Below are 20,761 nucleotides of genomic sequence, written 5' to 3'. Positions count from 1 at the left end.
TTTATATTTTCTTGAGGTATTTCACGAACATTTTGTCAAATTTTCAAGCCTCTGGAAGTTATGGATTTAATCTTCTTATATCTCATACCACAGACTAACAGACAGGACACTCAAATTAGATTCTTCAATCATTTCAACGGTCATTTCGAATATTCCTTTATTTGGGACAGTACTCACATGTGTCATGATGGCGCCACGTTACCCTATCAAAAACATCCTATCTGTCATCTAGACTGTGTTTATTTTTTTCATTTACCAACAGAGTTGCCATTCATACAGAATTACCTGTAATGAATTGATTCGTATACGTTCATGGGAATTTCATGCAGGATACAGATTTAATACATATTGCCAAAACTAGAGTGACTATAATCAGAGTGGCGACAGCTGTTCGTTTGGAATGACAGCTCCCAGTTCCAAACGAGCAAACGACCTGTCAATTCAATGTAAAGCTAATGGAATGTTTGGAATTGTTGCCAAAATTGCGGATGAGATGTCGTCACTCTGGTTATAGGCACTCTAGCCTAAACTATATACAGAATTGTGCCTACTTCTCATCCTCCAACGCAATACAAAATCGAACCCGTTTTGTTACAATATTTACTTGCTTCTTGTCAGCCGCCACTTAATTTCGGGTGAAAATTACCAACACAATAAAAAATAATCTAGATGAGCACCGTTGAGAAAAATAGATGGTTACCTTCTAACATCGCGAAAAAGTTAAATATATTATCAACGTAATCGAATAATTTATTGTGACGATTCATTTTCAAATATTTTGATGAAATCAGGCATCCCTGCAAGCAGCTGATCGGTGTTGACAAACGAGGGGAAACCAACTAGTAAAAAAACTTTTACGTAACACAAGGGGTGTACAGATAGTAAATAGTTCGCGCAGTACAATATATGTGGAACTAGTGCATCACGAAAAATTATTTTTATAAGAATTTACTCATACTGTCATGTCTGTTAGTCTGTGCTCATACTACGAAGGAACAAGAGCTCGGCGCACAGGTCCGAGAGTTTTGATTCGATTGACTTGGAAATATGGAAAAACATTCTTGAAATGTTTTATTATAACAAAACGCACCCATAAAAAATAAATTCTTTCCTTCGATTTTATAGACAAAACGTGTTTTTCTCGAAAGCACGTTTTAAATTGTCCGTGTCCATCGTCATTTAAAAACTACTTTAATAATTATATTCAAATTTTGCACACACTTTTTATACATAAAATACCCAACCCCAGCGCTTTGCACAATTGCAGATATTGACGTGAAAAATCGCAGTTTTGATTTAAACAAAAATTCAATATATTAAAAAATATCACATAAACACGTAGATGTCTTGTGAAATATCTGTACGACTATATTAATTGATTTTTTTACTTCTGATAATTTTCCCCTGAGAGACAGCTGACACTGCAAATCATGGTTTATAAAACGCGTCCTGGAAATTTCCTCTTCACGGACTTATTTCTCAATGTTTTTCCACCAAAAATACACAACGTTGTGTTCGAATGATGCTTTGTATTATGCAACACATTTGAAGTTAGTTCTTTGAACGATAGCTCTAAAACAAATTCGTAAGAATTGAGTTTTTTCAGACATCATTTCCCGAACAAATCATTGGTAACATCCTTTTTTGTGAGCATGGTGCCCTCAGGCGAGTCCGCATCGAATCTTGTACATAGGAGTAGGGGGGAGAAATCTCACATTCGTGCGCGCCAAAATAGCAGCACTGTGCATCCATGCAATTAACATGATATATTGAATAAGATGACGTTGGATGGTGTTGCTGAACTGAAAATTGATTTCGCTCCAAGCTGACAGGTTTCGCTCAATGAAACGTGAATTTTTCGTGATGAATCTGTCGATCATAAAACGGATTTATCGTGGGCTTCAGTTTGTTGTCTGATTCTTCGGTTTCACTGCGAGAGACTGCAAATCTAGGTCTGAGTACATTTAGAGATTCGTTGCACTCAAGCTAAACAAAGCGAAGGCGTTTCCAAAATCGACAGATTGGATAATGTCCGTGGACATAGTTTTAACAAAATCTAGTAGTGACGGAACAATGACACTTATACCGTTTTAGTTTAATAATCAGAGCAGCCCGTGAGCTGACCCACAACAACATTTGAGCTGTTTGTTTTAGCAACCTGGAGTGGCACTAGACATCCAGGCGAGTTTGTTTATTTTTTTTTATTTTTTTATGAGTTGTTGTTTAGGACGCGTACTATGGGTTCGTTTTACTCGGAGTCAGTCGCCCGCGTGTAGGTTCAAAAACAAAAACAGTATTAAACCGACGACACGACCAGGCACTCCGAAGAAAAATCAGCATTAAAACTGTTCGCTAAAAATTCACCGCCAGTTACCACAAATCTAGCGACCCCTTGTGAATGATAAAAATAATCTTCTCGAGCAACACTGTTTAAGTTGCTATGGACTTGTTATAGTTACCAAGGAACCCCAAAACAAATAAACATGTTTTGAAAGCGGTGGAACAGTTCTATTAGTGTTAAACTTTGTCCAAATTAAGCAGAAATGCATTTAAATGAACTCGATTTTCGGAAATTAATCGAAACTATGGATGAAACCAACGAATGAGGACATTGATCTGCTTCCAGCGATTCATCCGAACACTTCAACTGCTAGCTTTTCTGGGCAGTAGGATTCGGTGTAATATTCCGGTGTCAAAATTGTTTTGTGTCGGTTGATTGCGCAGCAGTGGAAACAGTATTTCACCTTGTTGGCCACTATTCGAGGATTACTAGTGGAATTCCACAAAGAAATCATTTTACCGTGCGTTATGCCGGTACCGCAGAGCACTAGCCTCGCTCAGCTCGTTGTCGGTCATTTCCATGTCTTCCTTCTCACACAACGGTTTCAAGTCAAGACCTGAATTTTGAACTTGACTTTATAAAAGACATAACTCATACTCCTCAGTTTTTGCATTCCGCTCGAGTCAGGTAGATCCATTAAAATGTTCCGTAATATAATAACCGATCTGAAATTTATTTTGTTTACATTCATCTTGCCTTCGATATGCAGTAACCAAGGTTATGGTGTCTGTTATTCAAAATCAATAAATATATCAACTTGTGCTGCCAGTTTAAAAAAATTCACTATCGTTTTCGATTTGACATTTCCAGTTACTGAGGGGTAGTTAAATTTACGATACAGTTTTGATAGACGAGTGGCAGGTCGTGTCGTCGATTAAACTCTGCCAAAATGGTCACATGTAATAATGACGTTTGTGTTCGGGTTGTTATAATGAGGTAACTTTCTTTTCTAAGCTACCGCTTTGAAATTAATAACATCAACTAGAGCTTCCAAATTTCTAATTCTCAAGTTCTTTAGAATTTTTGCGTAAAAAATAAACCGACGACTCTTTTAATACTGAACTATATGTAGATATTGATGCTAAGCGAGGTTATGTAACCAATCTAATTGAAACTAATCTACTACTACAGAACGACTGTGTGGAATAAACGACCAGACCTATTATCCCAGTACAGAGTCAACAAGGAAAATCAACATTACCGATCTGTAGGCGATTCCGAATGCGAAAAAATAAGATTTATTCTGAAGCGAAATATTTAAATAAATCGATTGAAACTCTAATTAAAATAAATCGATGTTTTATCCCCAATTCTAAAAGAATATTATTCGATCATTCGAAATTCAACCGCAAATAAATGAAAATTCACATAATAATAAACATTCCTATTTATTTGGACAGCTTCAATCGAAAACATAATTGTTTGAACTATAGCGCTATCTATTTGTCGAACTGTCATTAGAAGGCCAATAGAAATTTGCCATATCGATACCAAAGATAACTAATAAGACATGAAGGCAAAGATAAACCGACGACACGACCTGCCACTCGTCTATATAAACTGTATCGAAAATCTAACTACCCCTCAGTAACTGGTAATGTCAAAACGAGGTTGCTTGAAAATCTATTGAAACTGGCAACAAAAGTCGAAAACTGTTTATTTTAGATAACAGTTACCAGAACCATGGCTACGTATGATTTTTGTAATGGAACGTACTATATAAATAACCACAAAATAAAAACAAGTTATATCTGTAAACCAAAAGAAATATGGAAAAAATAGGATCAGCTTTAGCAATTACCTTCGCCTATAACACCCCGAAAAGGCAGTTATTTGACTAGATGTTCATAGCGCAAGGTGAACGGGCGGCAGAAAATATAGCATTCGATCGGATTGCCATCGGGCGCAGATTGATTAGAAAACAGTAGAAGGGCATATTCGCTTGTACTAGCTATTTTTTCCGCATACGAATTTTCTTCGCTTTTCTCGGCGAGCGAGATAAGACCAACGGATTTATTCATACCGAAGTATTTGATCTGCAGTGGAGGGTAAAATAGAGTTAAGGTCCATGAATAAATCCGTCGGTCTTATCTCGGTATGAATAAATCCGTTGGTCTTATCTCGCTCGCTGAGAAAAGCAAAGAAAATTCGTATGCGGAAAAAATAGCGATCGTACACGTTCTACCGTGAATAACCGTCGTACCGGGACCTTCCCGAAATTGAATTACTGAAATTGGAGCATGCAGCCGAGCGTAATAATCCTGTTTGTATCTATCAAGAACCATTATCTCACATCTTTATGCGAAGGGGATCATCTACGAATGGTGCGCCATTCTATCGAACGAGAATGGGGGCACCTATGTTTGAATCAGGGCGCGGACTGGGCTGTTTACATTCTAGAATTCTATCCAGACTGTCGGGAACAAATTTTACGACGGAGATCTTTGATTCTAGAGCGACGAAATGTGTTGTTGGTCCCTATCTTGCATAAGATTGTGAGCTACTACCTACTTTTACAATCTTTTGTTTGATTTTTGTATCCGTATTCTACATCATTATAGCTAGAACATCAAAAAACGCTCGATCGATAAATTGTTTTTATTTCTCGATCATGAATTCGATTTTTTGCGAAACGTTTTGCAACTCCTGTCTTTGAGAGTCCACCACCGCATGCAGCTAGAACATGTTGACTGATTAGTAATTCAATTGCGTAAAATGGAGAGATTTGCTACCTTCTTTGGATTTCATAGTAGAAGTAACTGGTTTCATGCTTGAAGCACTAACAGATCCATATTTTTTACTATATTGAACAACATATGTACAAAATGTGTACCTTTCGCATATCTTGCGTTTTAAAATTGTTTGTTTATTTACTCTGGACCTCCTTGGTAACAAGGTCGTAGCAACATAAACAGTGTTGCTCAAGAAGATTATTTTTATCATTATCAAGGGGTCGCTATATTTGCGGTAACTGGCGGTGAATCGTTAACGGACAATTTCATTGCCAATTTTTCTTCGAAGTGCCTGGTCGTGTCGTCGGATAAACTCAAGATACAGTGGTCTGCGATTTCCTATGTATCATTTGAATAGGATCCCTCGAAGAGCTCGGTTCACTGCCAGTTTCAGTCTTTTGAAGCAAAACAATAAGGGATTACTAGATGCGTCGTAACTATGACAATGATTGTTTACGTTTGGAATAATATCAAGTTACATTATGATCGATATTGAGCAATTTTGCCTTATATCCAGTGATTCCTACAATAAGAATGTAAAAACTACTAAGAACCATTGCCTAGAATTTATTTAGTTTGTTATTGCCCATGAAGCATCAAAGTCAACGGAGTTAACGGAGAGTCGATAAAATTACATTATTACTGAAGAAACTGGTTCACGATTACTGACCCAACATTTTTCACTGAATCGCATGGAACATCTTGTAATCTTGAGTTTATCTTTGATAAGGGTTCCGAACAACATCTGAAAAAAGCGGAACTTACCCGGTACTGCCTAAAATGATTGAACCCATCAGCAGAATGTGGGCGTGGTGCGATATGATTTTAGAGTGAATTGTGTGTGCACTAAACAAACTGGAAAAAAGATGGGATGTAATGTCAAAGACATAACTGATTGACGTGAATACGAATAAAACTGTTTCTTCAACACATTCGAAAACAAGCTTTTTCAACACATCCGAATATTGATAATCGCACGTGCTGTCTGATCGATTGTTATGTTCTGCGATGAATACAACAAGAGATATTCATGATTAAGTTCTACCCATTCTTGTACGGAGTTTAATTTTAAAAAGGGATCCCATAGTTAAGTAAGTCGTATTCACACAAAATCATCGAAGAAAACTTTTTTGAGATGTGCTGATTCTTTCCATTGCATCCTAACCTTACAAGTGACAACAGCCACTAGCACATTTAATACTATCCGTTTTCGTTAGAAACTTGGAAGCTCTCGTTAATGTCATTAATTTTAAAGTGGTATATGAATGCGCAAGTCTAACACATTCCGAAAGATTGTTAAAGGAAATAGTACATTGTTTATAGTGATTTCCGCAATCGATACTCGATTCCTATATCACTCTTTGTGATAATTCGCTAAAATCATCGTTTTCTTGGTGCATAAACTAAAACATAGAAGGCGCTGAATTGTTTTGAGTTTCGCATTTGGAAGCCAATTCAGGTTCTGCATTAAAACGCTTTTCATAACCCAAGCGTAAGTAAAAGTAAACTTCAGTATTTGTCTTTTTTCATGAATCGTGTATGTGTAGTGTAACCATGACTGAAAAAACTCCATGACGCGAGCTCGTGATGCATCAGCTGTGAAAAGTGTGAGAAATTGGAAACACTACTAACAAGAAATGTCAAAATTAGCGAGAATGTAAACAAAACAAATTCATTTTTGTTGTTCGTTTTGCTACGGAAATTCGCTTTAACACAATTTGCTCATCAGTCACTTTGGTGAAGAAGGTGTACGAAAGGTCTTTGGACTAATGGGTTCATGCTTTATTCGCGTCTTTGCTCTTCTGTGAATGTCGCATTCTGATTGTTTCGATTCTCGCTTGTATTTTTACGGTCTTTGTCATCTGTTGGGTGTTCCTGTGAATCGCGTGCTCTAACGATCATTTGCAAATAATCAGACTATATTGATCGGTCGAAAAACATAAAACGAAGAAGTTCTTAGAGGACTTCCGGGTTCACGGTAAAATAAAATTAAGTGTGTTCAGAAGTTTCTTCTGAATTAGTAACAATTATTCAAGCTCTTGTTCAGATAAACTGAATTAAAACTTGAGTGCCTACTACTGCACAATAAAAATCAATGAAGATTCGATGTAATGAAAATGGAAAATCGACGATATTTTAATCAGGAAGGAAAAGAGGCGAGGAATTTCTACCATCTGTCCGACGATGGTGAGGAGAGTAAGTTCAGTGTAAAGATACACAATTATTATCTATCATCGAATTGCGTGGGAGCTCTGTAGGAAGCAATCGTTTCCATATGAATGCTGTACGATTCGTCTGCTCAGGCAGTGGTCATTTGTCTGTGATGAATCATTCTCGCATCTCGATGTTGACGGTGTTTGGTGAGAGTTAGTTTCGGTTGAATTTATTGATGTTATTTTCAGAGTGTCACAGTGTTAGGAAGCCACCGGTAAATTTGAGACCACGTTCCATTCAGAGTGCCTCCCAAAATAAATCGGCCAAGTTGGCCCCGAGAGTCCGGTCCGCTTCAACTGGAAGAGATAAAAAATCTGAACTTCAAGCTCGATATTGGGCTTTTCTGTTTGGGAATCTGCAAAGATCGGTACGATTGCAAATTTCGTCACTGGTCAAAGCTGCGTTAATTTCTGTACTGTATTTTTTTCTAGGTGAATGAAATATATCAAACCGTAGAGTGCTATGAGAATCTGCCGTCCTGCCAGGAGGCAATTTTGGTGCTAGAAAATTATATACGAGACTTCCGTGCGTTAGCCGAGTGGTTCAAGGTTTCCTGGGACTATGAGGCTACCCCACTGCCACAGCGGCCGCATTCGTTGGCCTGGGAGGTGCGGAAAAGCAATCCTGCGCCGCGTAAGTATTCTGGCAGCTGAGGTGGTTTGCTGTGCAGTGTTTTTATTGGTTTGTACAAAAAGTGCATATTTTGTTTCGATTTCTTCACGTTTTCCCATCATCAGTGCTTAAATTAGTTCAAATTGAACCGTCATCTCCGCCTAGCTGTTCAATTTAAATTGCTAAGCAGATGCAAAGCTTGTACTATGTATGTAACACTATAATATTGTGACGACTTATTACTGGCCAAAGGCGAAACGTCAAGAAATCGTAACAAAATGTGTACTTCTTTAGATGAGAGATTTGACATACAAAAATTATAACGGAGACAAATTACTGACAAAGCTCGTCTCCTAATTAGTGCCTGTTTTTGAATACGGCATTGAACACAATTCTTCCATTGCGATCTTAAAAGTATCCAAACGTTGGCCCAGAAATTATCGATGGTACGCAGCTGGGGGACGTTGGGTGGGTTTGCCGACTTGGGTACCACATAGATATTCAGCTATTCCATCTCCTCCAACGATCGCTTCAAAACACCGCATCTTCGTCCTTATGGTATTTCTTGATAAACGACGCAAGTTCCGGCAAGTATTTCGTACTATAAATTTTCCCATTAACTGCTAGTCCGGAGCTAAAGAAGAGCGACGTTTACATCCCCTTTTGTTGATTGTCAGCCACAGCAGCACCTTCTTGTACGCAAAAGCTAGCGATCGCAAAACAATTAAAATATTAGTTGTTTTCCTGAATTTGATTGGTTAAAGTTTGGTACAACTAATCGATTGTTGTTTTTACTATACTGTCATTAAATGATTTTGTATTTATCGTGCTGGCAGTTTAGCAATTGTATTCAGCGAAGACACACACTTCAAACGAGTAACGAATCGTTACAGTTGAGCAATGACATACACCCTAAACGGAAAATGAAAAGTTTCAATGATAATCGTTCACAATTTAAACAACGAAATGTACATGGAAAACTTGCTTTACAGTTAGCTCTTATGTTATTCTACACACGGAAAATGAAAAAATACCTATTATTTGAGTTCTTTTTACTTTACTTTGAGTTCTTTTGAATCTTTTCTTTCATTCGTTCCTTCCATTGTTTCCACTATTTCACTGTCACGTTATTACACTTTCACAAAGTCACTATACTTCAATGAAGCATAACAAACGTTACAATACAGATACGCGTATTTCGGAATGTTACTTACATCCTTCTTCAGTGTATCGGTTTTACAAGTTTGTTTGAAAGAATGCTGTAATGCTGCTCCTTTTATACGAAATGTCTTATTGTCAACGGGTAAAAACGGGAAGAAACAGGTAGTAACAGACGGGTAGGACGGTAGTTTGATTGTCAGCGGAGGGTAACAAACTGAAGAAGTGGGATATTAAGAGATTAAGTATTACCTAAATCTATTTGTATCTTATCTGTCGGTAATAGCTTGAATAGCCAGGAGGGCTTATTTCCTTGGTCACGATTCAATAAAGAAATGGAGTTATTTTTGAAGATTTCTAAACTTTCAGCTGTGTCTAATTTCCATGGGTTGAAAATTTGTCTTATGATTTTTATGTCGTTGGTAGTGAGTTCATAATCTTCAGAAAAGGCATGTTCAGCTACTTTTGACTTGAAATGATGTGGTAGTCCTTTCTCTAATTCTTTAGATGCTTTCGCTATTTCAGCGACGTGCTCTTTGAAACGGATGTCTAGAGTTCTCTTTGTTTGTCCAATATATATTTTATCACAATGAGAACACGAGATTTTGTATACCCCAGATTTTTTCAAATTATCCGTAGGATCTTTTGTAGAACCTAGTAAATTTTTCAATTGACAGTTCTTGCTGCTGAATACTAAATCCAAACCAAATTTATTTAGTTTTGATTTCAAAGGATGTGCAATGTTTGGATTGAAGTCTACCGATATTCTTTTTAAATCAAATAAATAAACTTGTAGCCATCTAGGCTATTGTTGATTGTGTTAGTAATTATCATCCGAAATTATGTGGCAGCAGGACAGAAGCAAGTAAATATCGTAACAAAACATGGGTTCGATTTTGTATTGCGTTAGAGGATGAGAAGTAGGCACAATTCTGTATTTAGTTAAATTTGTATCCTGCATGAAATCCGCATGGACGTATACAACTCTGTTCGTAAATAAAAAAGCTTAAGATGCACTTGCATGACTTCCTGCTCAGTCAGTTTCTATTAGGGATGTGCAATACCGAGTCGATACTTTGAGGTATCAATACTTTCTTTCAAGAATCGGGTATTTTTGGTATCGATATCACATCAGAGCGATACTGTTAGTATCGATACTTTTGGTTTCGATACTTACAGTATCGCAACGAATTAAGGTCAATTCCCAGTGCTGCTAATAGAGCGAGAACCCAGTGCATAAAGCACATTCTCGAGCGAGTGCGAGACGTACTCTATTTCACTCGCATTCCTCCACGCACGCTTATGAGTCACTCACAAAAAGGTGCATTTTAAACATGAGTGATGTTTTTTCTAGGGTACGATGAGTAAGAGTCAGTAGGAGTAAACACTTACTGCTAGTTGGTTACTACTGCGAGTCAGCTCGCTCTATTTCAGATCATACCCGTACTCACTCCAAGAGAGAGCCCCATTAATATACACGAAATGCAAGCACTCCTTCAGTACGTTAGCGGTGTGGTGCACAGGTTAGCTTTCATTTTCGTAAATCGAAGTGTATAGTAGCATCATCATAGCCGCACGAGTATGGCTGATCCTTCGAAAATATATAAAAGACCGCTACCGAGTGAGGATGTATAGAGCCCATTTAACACTTCACACACGGAACCACCCGCGATCCCATTTCAACCAGAAAATTAGTTGATTTTCTGAATTCGATTGGTTAAAATTTGGTACAACTAATCGATTGTTGTTTTAACTAAACTGTCATTTTTGTTCTTCGGTTAGAAGAATCGATGGTTGAAACAACTAATTTAACTGTTTGAAAAATTATGCTGTCAATAAGTGAGGACACATACCTTTCAATTTCAACAAATATTTTAGTTGAAATAACTGGTGTTGTTATTGAAACAAAATTCTGTTAGTTGAAAAATAAATCGGTTTTATTTGTTTTAGACATTGCAAATAGTTGAATCAACTTGAACAATGTTATTGATTTGCGAAAATTTTAGTCAATTTATATGAGCTTGGGTGCATCAACCGCTGGGAATTGGAATTTTGCGACGGCAATTCAAACGCGCCATTCAATCGCAGCGCGTTCTGTTTGTTTGAAACCCTTCGCTCCTGTTACCTTCATAGATTAAATCAAAGCGTCAAAAAGCGTTTTATTGCTAATGCATGAACATCATCATCGGTATCAAACAGCTGGAAGTAAAACAGTCTGCTGGAAGTAAATCAATGATCGAATTTGAAGCATAAAATTTTTGCGCATACCTGTAAGATTACGAGATGATCATTCATTAACATTTTCTAATTTGTCACCAAAACTTTTTCATCTTAAACAAGGTTAACTTTATCACAACACCGCTGTTAGATGAACACGTTATCATAATTTTCTCAAATCGAATGAACACGATTTCACCAAACGCTTTAACCATCGATGTTGTTTTCATTGACATTTTGAAGCGACGCGAACAGATTTCAAATAAAAAAGTTGTTGATTTTGCATTGCAATTATTGTTTTGCTTTCAACTGTCTCCGGCATTTGACAGCATTCAAAACAACATATTTTTCAACTACAGGGTGATTTTTTAAGAGCTTGAGAACTTTTTTAAACAATAAAACGCATAAAATTTGCAAAATCTCATCGGTTCTTTATTTTAAACGTTAGATTGGTACATGACATTTACTTTTTGAAGATAATTTCATTTAAATGTTGACCGCGGCTGCGTCTTAGGTGGTCCATTCGGAAAGTCCGCTTTTTTATCGACAAATTTTGTTCAGCGATGAGGCTCATTTCTGGTTGAATGGCTACGTAAATAAGCAAAATTGCCGCATTTGGAGTGAAGAGCAACCAGAAGCCGTTCAAGAACTGCCCATGCATCCCGAAAAATGCACTGTTTGGTGTGGTTTGTACGCTGGTGGAATCATTGGACCGTATTTTTTCAAAGATGCTGTTGGACGCAACGTTACAGTGAATGGCGATCGCTATCGTTCGATGCTAACAAACTTTTTGTTGCCAAAAATGGAAGAACTGAACTTGGTTGACATGTGGTTTCAACAAGATGGCGCTACATGCCACACAGCTCGCGATTCTATGGCCATTTTGAGGGAAAACTTCGGAGAACAATTCATCTCAAGAAATGGACCGGTAAGTTGGCCACCAAGATCATGCGATTTGACGCCTTTAGACTATTTTTTGTGGGGCTACGTCAAGTCTAAAGTCTACAGAAATAAGCCAGTAACTATTCCAGCTTTGGAAGACAACATTTCCGAAGAAATTCGGGCTATTCCGGCCGAAATGCTCGAAAAAGTTGCCCAAAATTGGACTTTCCGAATGGACCACCTAAGACGCAGCCGCGGTCAACATTTAAATGAAATTATCTTCAAAAAGTAAATGTCATGTACCAATCTAACGTTTAAAATAAAGAACCGACGAGATTTTGCAAATTTTATGCGTTTTATTGTTTAAAAAAGTTCTCAAGCTCTTAAAAAATCACCCTATACTTGAATATATGCAAATCAAAAACCATATTGGTTGAATCAGAAAGAAATTAGTTAAACCAACTATCGCAAAAATCAAAAACTGCGATATCGCAATTTTATGATCGAAGGGTTCTCAGTTCATAGGATAATGACAAAAACCATCAACTTTCGATATGCAATGTAGAATTGATTTGGAATTACTGGAATCTGCCGTAATAATTGAAAGAGAAAGTAAAATAAGAGAATAACTGTAATTTGATCTTGAGACCTTTCCTAATGTTCATCGAGTAATGTTTTCTTCTGTATGATAGTAATATATCCTAATGCATAACTTGTGCTGAATCTGAAATGGACAAATGGTACCGTTAAAAATTTTCATCTTAAAAAATTGCCAATGACGAAAGAAAGAAATAAATTTTATTCTAGAGATCTCGTAGTGCGTGGGTGCTTTTTAACCTAAATTGAAACTTGAGTTTGAAATGGCAGTTGCTGTATAGTTTTGCTGAATTCACACATCATTTTGAATGATCATTTTCACGATTATCCGTCATGCAGCGATGTTCATTGGCAGATGATGATATTTAAATGTCGGAAGTCCAATATGCAAAAGCAATATGCAATGCAAATTCAGCGCAAAAGTAATACTTTCTTAATATTGATTATGGAGACAAAAGAGTTTGTTTTAATTCCAGGGTTGATTTACTCCCATGGTCTAATTAGATTAAAACCGATTAAACATGAATTTGATTTATAGAACTAACATGTAATTGTGACAAGCATCTTTCCTGAAAAACCATAGCAACTAAGAATAATAACTAACAAAAATTGTCATTACTAACTTAATATTCATTCAGTACCTTACTACGATCAAGAAATAAAAGCTTCATTTGATTAATGCTCGATATCTTGTTTACCATTTTTGAGCATTCTAATCACTCGCCGAACGTTCGAGATGTTAGCTACAATAGCACTTCAAAGAACGCTCTATTCTTGCCACCGGGCGGGTTTGAACGCTTGTTTGTGTTCGCTCTAGCCAAGTACTGCGCTCCTGTTACTCTTGTGAATGAAATTCAAGTAAATAGTGTAAATATTTTTTAAACTGCTGTATGCAACATGCTTCGAGCTTGATCAGATTGCATATTAAGCATAGGATCAAAACCAAATACGGTATGAGAGTATGAGTGGGAGCAGAAGTGCGACTATCTATTTGGAATAGACCCAGTAAAAGTGTGCACGCCAATGAGTTGGCCGACGAAAGAGTGAGCGGTGGAATATGCACGATAGGAGTGCTCGGTGTTTCATCGTCACTCACAAAAAAGCACTGCGAATCGAACCCAGGTGGGTTGCGTGAAAGGCATCGACTGACCCATCACGCTATATCAGTCCCCAGTAGAACTTTTTTTTTGGCTCGACAATCTCGCTTCGTCCCACAAGTGCACTGAAAGAGAGTGCAATGAGAGAAAACCATCAACAAAACACGCACATAAAGGTCATACTCTCAGAGGATTCAATCATTTAAATTTTTCACACTCATTACACTCTCTCTCAGTGCGCCTATGGGACGACGCAAGATTGTTGAGAAAGAATTCTAACAACGACTAGTCCACGTCATACCAATACATGCGCGAGCCTGATGCTTCCGTTCCGTCCGTCCCTGGTCCCATAGTAATAGCAACAGGAATTGTTTCTATTTCTTCGCGTTTCGCTTGCGGCTCATCAGTGTTTAAAGCAGTTAAAATTTAATTGCCATCTCGCGCCTAGCAGTTCAATTTAAACCACTAGCTTAGCACTGATCAGTCTAAGGCAAAACGCGAAGAAACAGAAACAAAATATGTGATTTTTTGCACAAACCAACAGAACCCCTAAATGTTCAGTAGGAATTGGCTTTTAGTGTAGTATTCGTGTATCGACATAAAGGTTATGACATGAAAATTTTTGAAAAAATATGTGAAATGTGAAATCATCATGGCTCCAACACAAAGTGGTTTGCGGAAATTCTTTGACGTGGCAAAATTTGTAGAAATTCTTTAACGTGGACCAAGAGTCGCGAAAGGCGAAGTGCAATCTATGTGGTAAGAAATATGCGTGTTCTGTTGGCATAACAAATTTATGGAAAAACCTTTCTGTACATTATAGAATAACGCCACAGTCGACAATTTTATTTTATTTAGAAATGATTGCTGCGCAAGTATCAATTGATACTTACAGGTATCGATACTTTATTGCCTTTTGATACCTTGTATCGATACCCAAAATTTCGGTATCCCGATACCCTAGGTATCGATACTTTGCCTTCCGAGTACCATCCCTATTTTCTATGAGTCGTCGTCTTTCCGTACGATAGGGCGGTTCGCATTGGCTGTTCAGATGTTCCATATGGATAGAAATGAATGTTCTATTCGTCAAACGCAACTTCACGATTATAGCTTAGAAAAACGTCTATGTCGCATTATTGTCACTTTATATCGCTCGGATCCATTCAGATAGAGCTATAAAAAAGTTATCTCACTCCACACTCTTTCTTTGTTTGATAGCATGATAAAAACTCTATTGTATTTTATTCTCTTATCTGTCTTTATTTGTAGGTGTGCGCAAACCGATCTCTAGCCCGGGTGTGTCGGGAAAGTCTAGTCCCAGTTTTTCCGGTAAAAACAGTCCCAGCCACGCCCTGGAGGAAATGAACAAGTGCTCTCCGAAGAAACACTTCAGCTCGACGGAAAGTCTCAGCACAACCAAGAAACCATGTATCGGCAAAATGAGCGTTCTAAAGCAAACGACTGCTGCAGCGGTCGAGAATAGTGGTCCTGATGGGACGCCGCAGAACCCAGTCAAAAGCTTACCTGGCGAGGGTGACACTTCGATTACGTCAATTATGGATAATTATGTGCTAAAACTGGATCAATATACTCAAACAAATTTAGAAGATGAAAACCTAACATTGGCGGAATATATGGAAAAATATTGTAACGTCGAAGATACAGACAAACAAGATCAATTTGTGGATGCTAAAACTGACACGGGTACAGAATCTCAAAAACTTCAACCGGAAGTAAAAGATGTGGAATCTTCGAGAGACCCGGAAGATAAAAAATTGGTAGATGAAACGAAAACGGAGAAGTTAGAAATAAATGTCAAAAAAACAATTCCCGTGACGAAATACGCGGCCGTTGTTAACAGCACAGTGAAACCAGTTACACGCCCTGTTACACAGAATAAAACTGTCTTACCGACGAGAGCATTGCCACCGAAGGTGCTGAAATCGTCTCAGAGTTCGGGTAATGTGAGAAAATCTGCAACACTTTCCAGCTTGGCCCAGAGTCAAACGAAAACTATTTCACTTCCTGCCAAGAGTGCTACTGTTTCGAATCTCCATTCTGTTGGAGCTAAGCCAGGTGTTCGGCCAGTCACCGGTGCGGCAAGAAATAGAACGATAGCTTTCCATCCACATGGTACCTCATCGAGATTATCGGCGAGATCCAAAACCATGATTGAGATTAACAATCGAAGGAATGAGGTTAAAGCTACTCCCCCGACATCACGGTTGTCATTTTCCCGTAAAACCTCCCGAGATGATATAGACAGTTCCACCTCAACACTGAAAGCCAGCACAGATCGACTGGGCTCGAGAAGCTCGATCAATGAACCATCTAAAAATCGTATTCAAAATGGTCCCGTCGGCAATCGTCGATCGGAGCCGAAGTGTCTCCCATCGGAGTCAGCTAGTAGCAATGACGGCTGGTACACAGTCAAAACGAAGCGACGATCTAGCCTTCATTGGGCAACACGTTTCAATCAACCGAGCGGATATGCCAGTTTACCGTCACTTGCTCTGCTAGATGAGAATGCCAACACCGAGGAGAGCGATAAGAAAGAATCGTGTGAGAACATAAATAAAGAACCTCAAACTCAACAAAAACTATCTAAACAACAAGTTGCCGTTCCGAAGTTGGAAACAAAACCCAAGGCAGCACCTGTCAATAGTAAATCGAAAACTTCGGCTATAAAAACTGCTCCCGCGACTATTCCAAAGCGGCCTACCACCGCCCCAGCAGCTACGAAAAAAACCAACCCGAATGGAACCGCACAAATGCAACCAATCAAAACGATGACCAACGGACCGGCAGTCTCACGACAAAAGTCCGATCTTACCGGGTTGAAGCTGAAAACACTTCACAAAGAATTCCTACGCAACGAAAAACTAAAACTGAAACCAACTTCGGAACCTAGCAAAGAGGATTCAACTTGCGAAGTACCTCCACCGCAAGAAGAATTGGGTTCACAGCTTAACAAAGTTGATATGAACATCCAGACAAATTTGGTGTCTTCGACAATTCAAAGTTTGTATGTCACGTGCTTGGGCTCAACGGGGGAAGACGGCTGTGGCGATGGTGCTGCTATTTTAAGCAAACACGTGCCTCGATCCGATATCAATTTGTCCAGTTGCGACGAACTGGAAGAACGAGAAGATATGGAAAGCGATGAAGATCAACGGAAGTTGTTAGAGGAACAGGAACGGCTGGAAGCTCAAATTCGTGAACTACAAAATACCGGTGAGTTTGTGAGGTTTATCGGAGGAACCGAAAAATGGAACTTTGTAAATCTTTGGGGCTCGATCGATTTTTTGCTTGCGTCGAAAAATTTTCTAATCTTTTCTTTAAAAACAAAACGGGATCGATTCCGCATAGCGCATGCCTTCATGTTTTAGGTCGTAGAGAAAGGTTTTTTTATTGTTTCGATTGCTGTGCATTACTCAACAGCTATTAAAGCGCACACCACGGACGGCTCTGCTGGGTGCCGCTTGATCAAGTGCAGCGAAAATGAAACTGATTACGCACGCGTTAAAGCGCATAAATTATTGTGTTTTTGCTATGCGATGAGAAGTAGTAAGCAAAAGCAAAAATCGATGCCCTATCATGTAGGTTCCATTTTTCGGCTAGCCGTTTGTTTGTTCGGTTACAATCTTTTCATACTTGAATACTTGCTACGGCAGAAATCGACGTTGATACCGAAACGGACGAAACGGATTGTGAGGCCATCATCGATCTGGAGGACAACGAAAGTAGTGCGGAGAATTTGGAAATAGTTAACGTCAACGGTTTGGTCGATGAGGAGGAAATGACTTTGGAAATGCGATACGAATCTGTGCTTGCAGGTAAGTTCTGCCGGAATTTATTGTTAGAGAGAAAAAAAACGTGATCAAATATTTTTCCCATTATTTTTAGAAATGTCATGGGTAGAAAGAGTTCAAACTTTGGCCACCTTGCAGGCCCTGGTGGCTCGTCATCCCGGTAGGGCTCAACAATTACACGCAAAGCTTTCTAGCCCTTCCCGGCGTAGGTCATTGCATGAAACGCTCAAGAAATATCAAGCCAAGCAAACTCGTGCGCTGGAGAAACGACAGGCGCTGCAGAAAGAGAAGGCACTGAAAATTCAACAGCTGCTGGCCAGAGTTGAAGATGTTAAAACCGCCAAACAGCAACTGATTGAGAAAAAGCGCATGCGTATGGAAGAACGGTTACAGCGGGCCGCAGAAAACCGGAACCAATATCTGAAGGACAAAGTGAAAAAAGCTCACGACGAAGAGGAAAAGCTAAAGGAAATAGCCTTCATTAAAATCTTGGAAGCACAAAACAAACGGCTAGATTTTATTGAATCGTGCAAGGAACAGGAAGGTAGATTACAGGAATTGGAAACTGAAAGGCAGAAAAGGGCAGAGGAAAAGGCTGCCAAGGAGGCAGCAGTCGAACGAAGAAGACAAGAAATCGAACAAGAGCGTCAAAAGAAGCTACAGATCATTAGCGAAAACCGCCGCGAAAGAGAGAAGCGTGTCGGAAAGATGCAGGAGCAAAAGGAAAAACAGCGACAAGCTTTGGCAAGAGAAAAGGCTCGCGACAGGGAAGAACGGTTGCTCGCTCTACAGGCTCAACAGCAAGCAACAACGGAGGAACTGCAGCGAAAGATAATTCAGAAGCAACAAGAGTCGGCTCGAAGACACGAGGAAAATATCGAACACATTCGGCAACGGGCCGCTGAGCTAACTATTCCAATTCGCAATGCTGACGAGATCAATTCAACTAAACAAGAGCAAGAAAATGACGACAATCTTAGTGTCAGTGACAAAGGTAAAGATAATGGTAATGCGAAGGCTAACAAAAAACGCTTGAAAAAGCTGCGACAGCGAATGGCTCAAGAAGCCGAAGACTATCTGGCAGAAATGCAACCGTTGACCCCACAAATTCGCAAACAAAGTCAAGTTCCGAAGCTCCTAAGCACCATTGTCAGAGGTGGCGGTCCACTGGGAGTTGAACGTCCATTGGGGCAGCTGTTGCGGTTGATGGCCAAGGCAGAAGTGGTAGATTTTCAGTCGATGTGGTTGCTGGATGGATTGAAAACTATTTCTGATTTGGTGCAGATGGGCATGGAACCAAACTCGGAGGTTTCGAAGCGGTATGGATATTTTTCTTCCGTTCGAACTGTATCATGAATTCACTTTCACATTTGTTTACAGTGCGGTTGTCATATCGGTCCAATTGTATCGAAATGCATGCTCTTTATGTCCGCAAATATCCCGTCACGCTATTCTGGGCAACACCATAACAGTATTATTAGATGCACTGCAGATCAGTTTGAAGGTAAGCAAATCAAGTATATCCCTTTACTAGCAGCGTTGAACAATTCAACCAGCTGGTTGTTTAAACGACCGCAGCTGTTATTCTCGATGCGATAAATTGTTTATACATTCGGTAATAAATAAGGAAGTCCATTACGACTGTGTCACGAAGTGTTGTTTATGCTTCGGTCTCTTTCATCATATGCGAAAATGCTACTGCATAATACACATTGATTGACAGGTTGCATTGGAAAACCTTTACACCAGTTTTATAAACAGAATTACTCGCATGGATGGATACAAAGTTGTGTATACGTTAATTGTTGAGGACGTCAATTTTTTTTTGAAAATATAGACATATGAAAATTGCAAATACAGAATCTCGATTGCTGAATATTGTGTGTATCTAAATTATGATATCTGAAGGTGTTGCAGGCCGACTCGAGATTGACTTTTGAAATGGGCGAATGAATTTTTGTATGCCATTTTCCTATTGCTCTAAAAATGTTAATTGTACAAAAATGATTCTTAAAATATACATTAAATGCTTTCAAAAAATAAAAAAAAAATCACGCTGAGCAGTTTCTATTCTATTGTGGTACCCAAATAACCACAGCGCACTCTGGATCGATCGCGGATTAGATTTGACCGGTAGAGCTTGAAATAGACAATTGGCCATTAGGTGGTTTGAAGTTAACCACTTAATGCTTAGAAATTCGAATTTGATACGGCTGGGATGAATCTTAAGAATAAGTCCTGAGCTGATGCATTCAGTTCGAAAATGAGACATATAATTATCAGGAATAAGGGGGTGAATTAATAGCCTATGAATCGTGAAGAAATGTTCCCGATCCGGTTCGGTACCGGCACTGATTTCATCTGCTGACTGAAAATGTGATATAGGTGTCTCCGAAGAGTTACGGTTCACGTGGACCATATCATCCAATAGCATCTAGTAGTAGTTTATGCATGATACATGGAATTATCTTATTTCTATTCCACTAAAAGGCTTGTAAAGTTAGGAGTAGGCAATGTCAGAAACATAATTGCGAAATAAACGTAGGACTGCATTCGAGCTTAGTACGAATATTTTGTGACTTGATACTAATCAACATCCTGCGAGGATATTTTGAATTTTCTAATGAAGCTCTTTATGTCACTTTTTCGAGTTCTGAAAAGTAACTTTTGAGATTTTGGAGTTCATAAGAGGAGGAGATGTTGGAGTCCTGAAAAGGACCATTTGGTTTCGATTGCGTTTGTGTTCTAGGAAGTATGGCGGCAGTCAAAGTATGTATGTTGGTTTTGTTTGCCCTCGTCTGTTGCAAAGTTCGCATTGCACACGGTGCACTAAACTAATTATTTTATTACAGATTACCTCTAAGCGGATTAGTTTTACTTCAGATTTGCATATTTCATTTGAAATATAATCCTAAGTTTTTTGGAAAACGTTTATAGTCCTTAGAAGGACCGATAAATTAATTTTTCTCCGACGTTCACTTTTCGGTAAATTTTTCCCGAATGCAAACGACCAGTAGCTGAATGGCTGTGAAATTAACGGAATGTTCTTCTCGGTTACCCGATTTGTTGGTATTCTCCGTTGTCTAATGCTGTTGA

General features: G+C 38.7%; 1 protein-coding gene across 1 annotated transcript in view; it reads left to right on the top strand.

Annotated features, from left to right (window-relative positions):
• The first annotated feature begins 6,715 nt into the window (after window positions 1-6,715).
• Window positions 6,716-20,761, top strand: part of LOC131427641 (calponin homology domain-containing protein DDB_G0272472) — a 183,525-nt gene continuing 169,479 nt past the window's right edge. The window contains exons 1-7 of the mRNA XM_058591023.1: window positions 6,716-7,269; window positions 7,476-7,654; window positions 7,719-7,920; window positions 15,123-17,087; window positions 17,528-17,689; window positions 17,760-18,984; window positions 19,046-19,169. Of these exons, the coding sequence (XP_058447006.1) occupies window positions 7,185-7,269; window positions 7,476-7,654; window positions 7,719-7,920; window positions 15,123-17,087; window positions 17,528-17,689; window positions 17,760-18,984; window positions 19,046-19,169 (3,942 nt within the window). The 5' untranslated portion in view covers window positions 6,716-7,184. The remainder of the gene's footprint in view (window positions 7,270-7,475; window positions 7,655-7,718; window positions 7,921-15,122; window positions 17,088-17,527; window positions 17,690-17,759; window positions 18,985-19,045; window positions 19,170-20,761) is intronic.

The sequence above is a fragment of the Malaya genurostris genome, chromosome 2 (genome assembly GCF_030247185.1).
Source record: "Malaya genurostris strain Urasoe2022 chromosome 2, Malgen_1.1, whole genome shotgun sequence".
Taxonomy (NCBI): Eukaryota; Metazoa; Arthropoda; class Insecta; order Diptera; family Culicidae; genus Malaya; species Malaya genurostris.
Note: the sequence above shows the minus strand (reverse complement) of the source record. Positions and strands in the feature narration are given on the sequence as shown.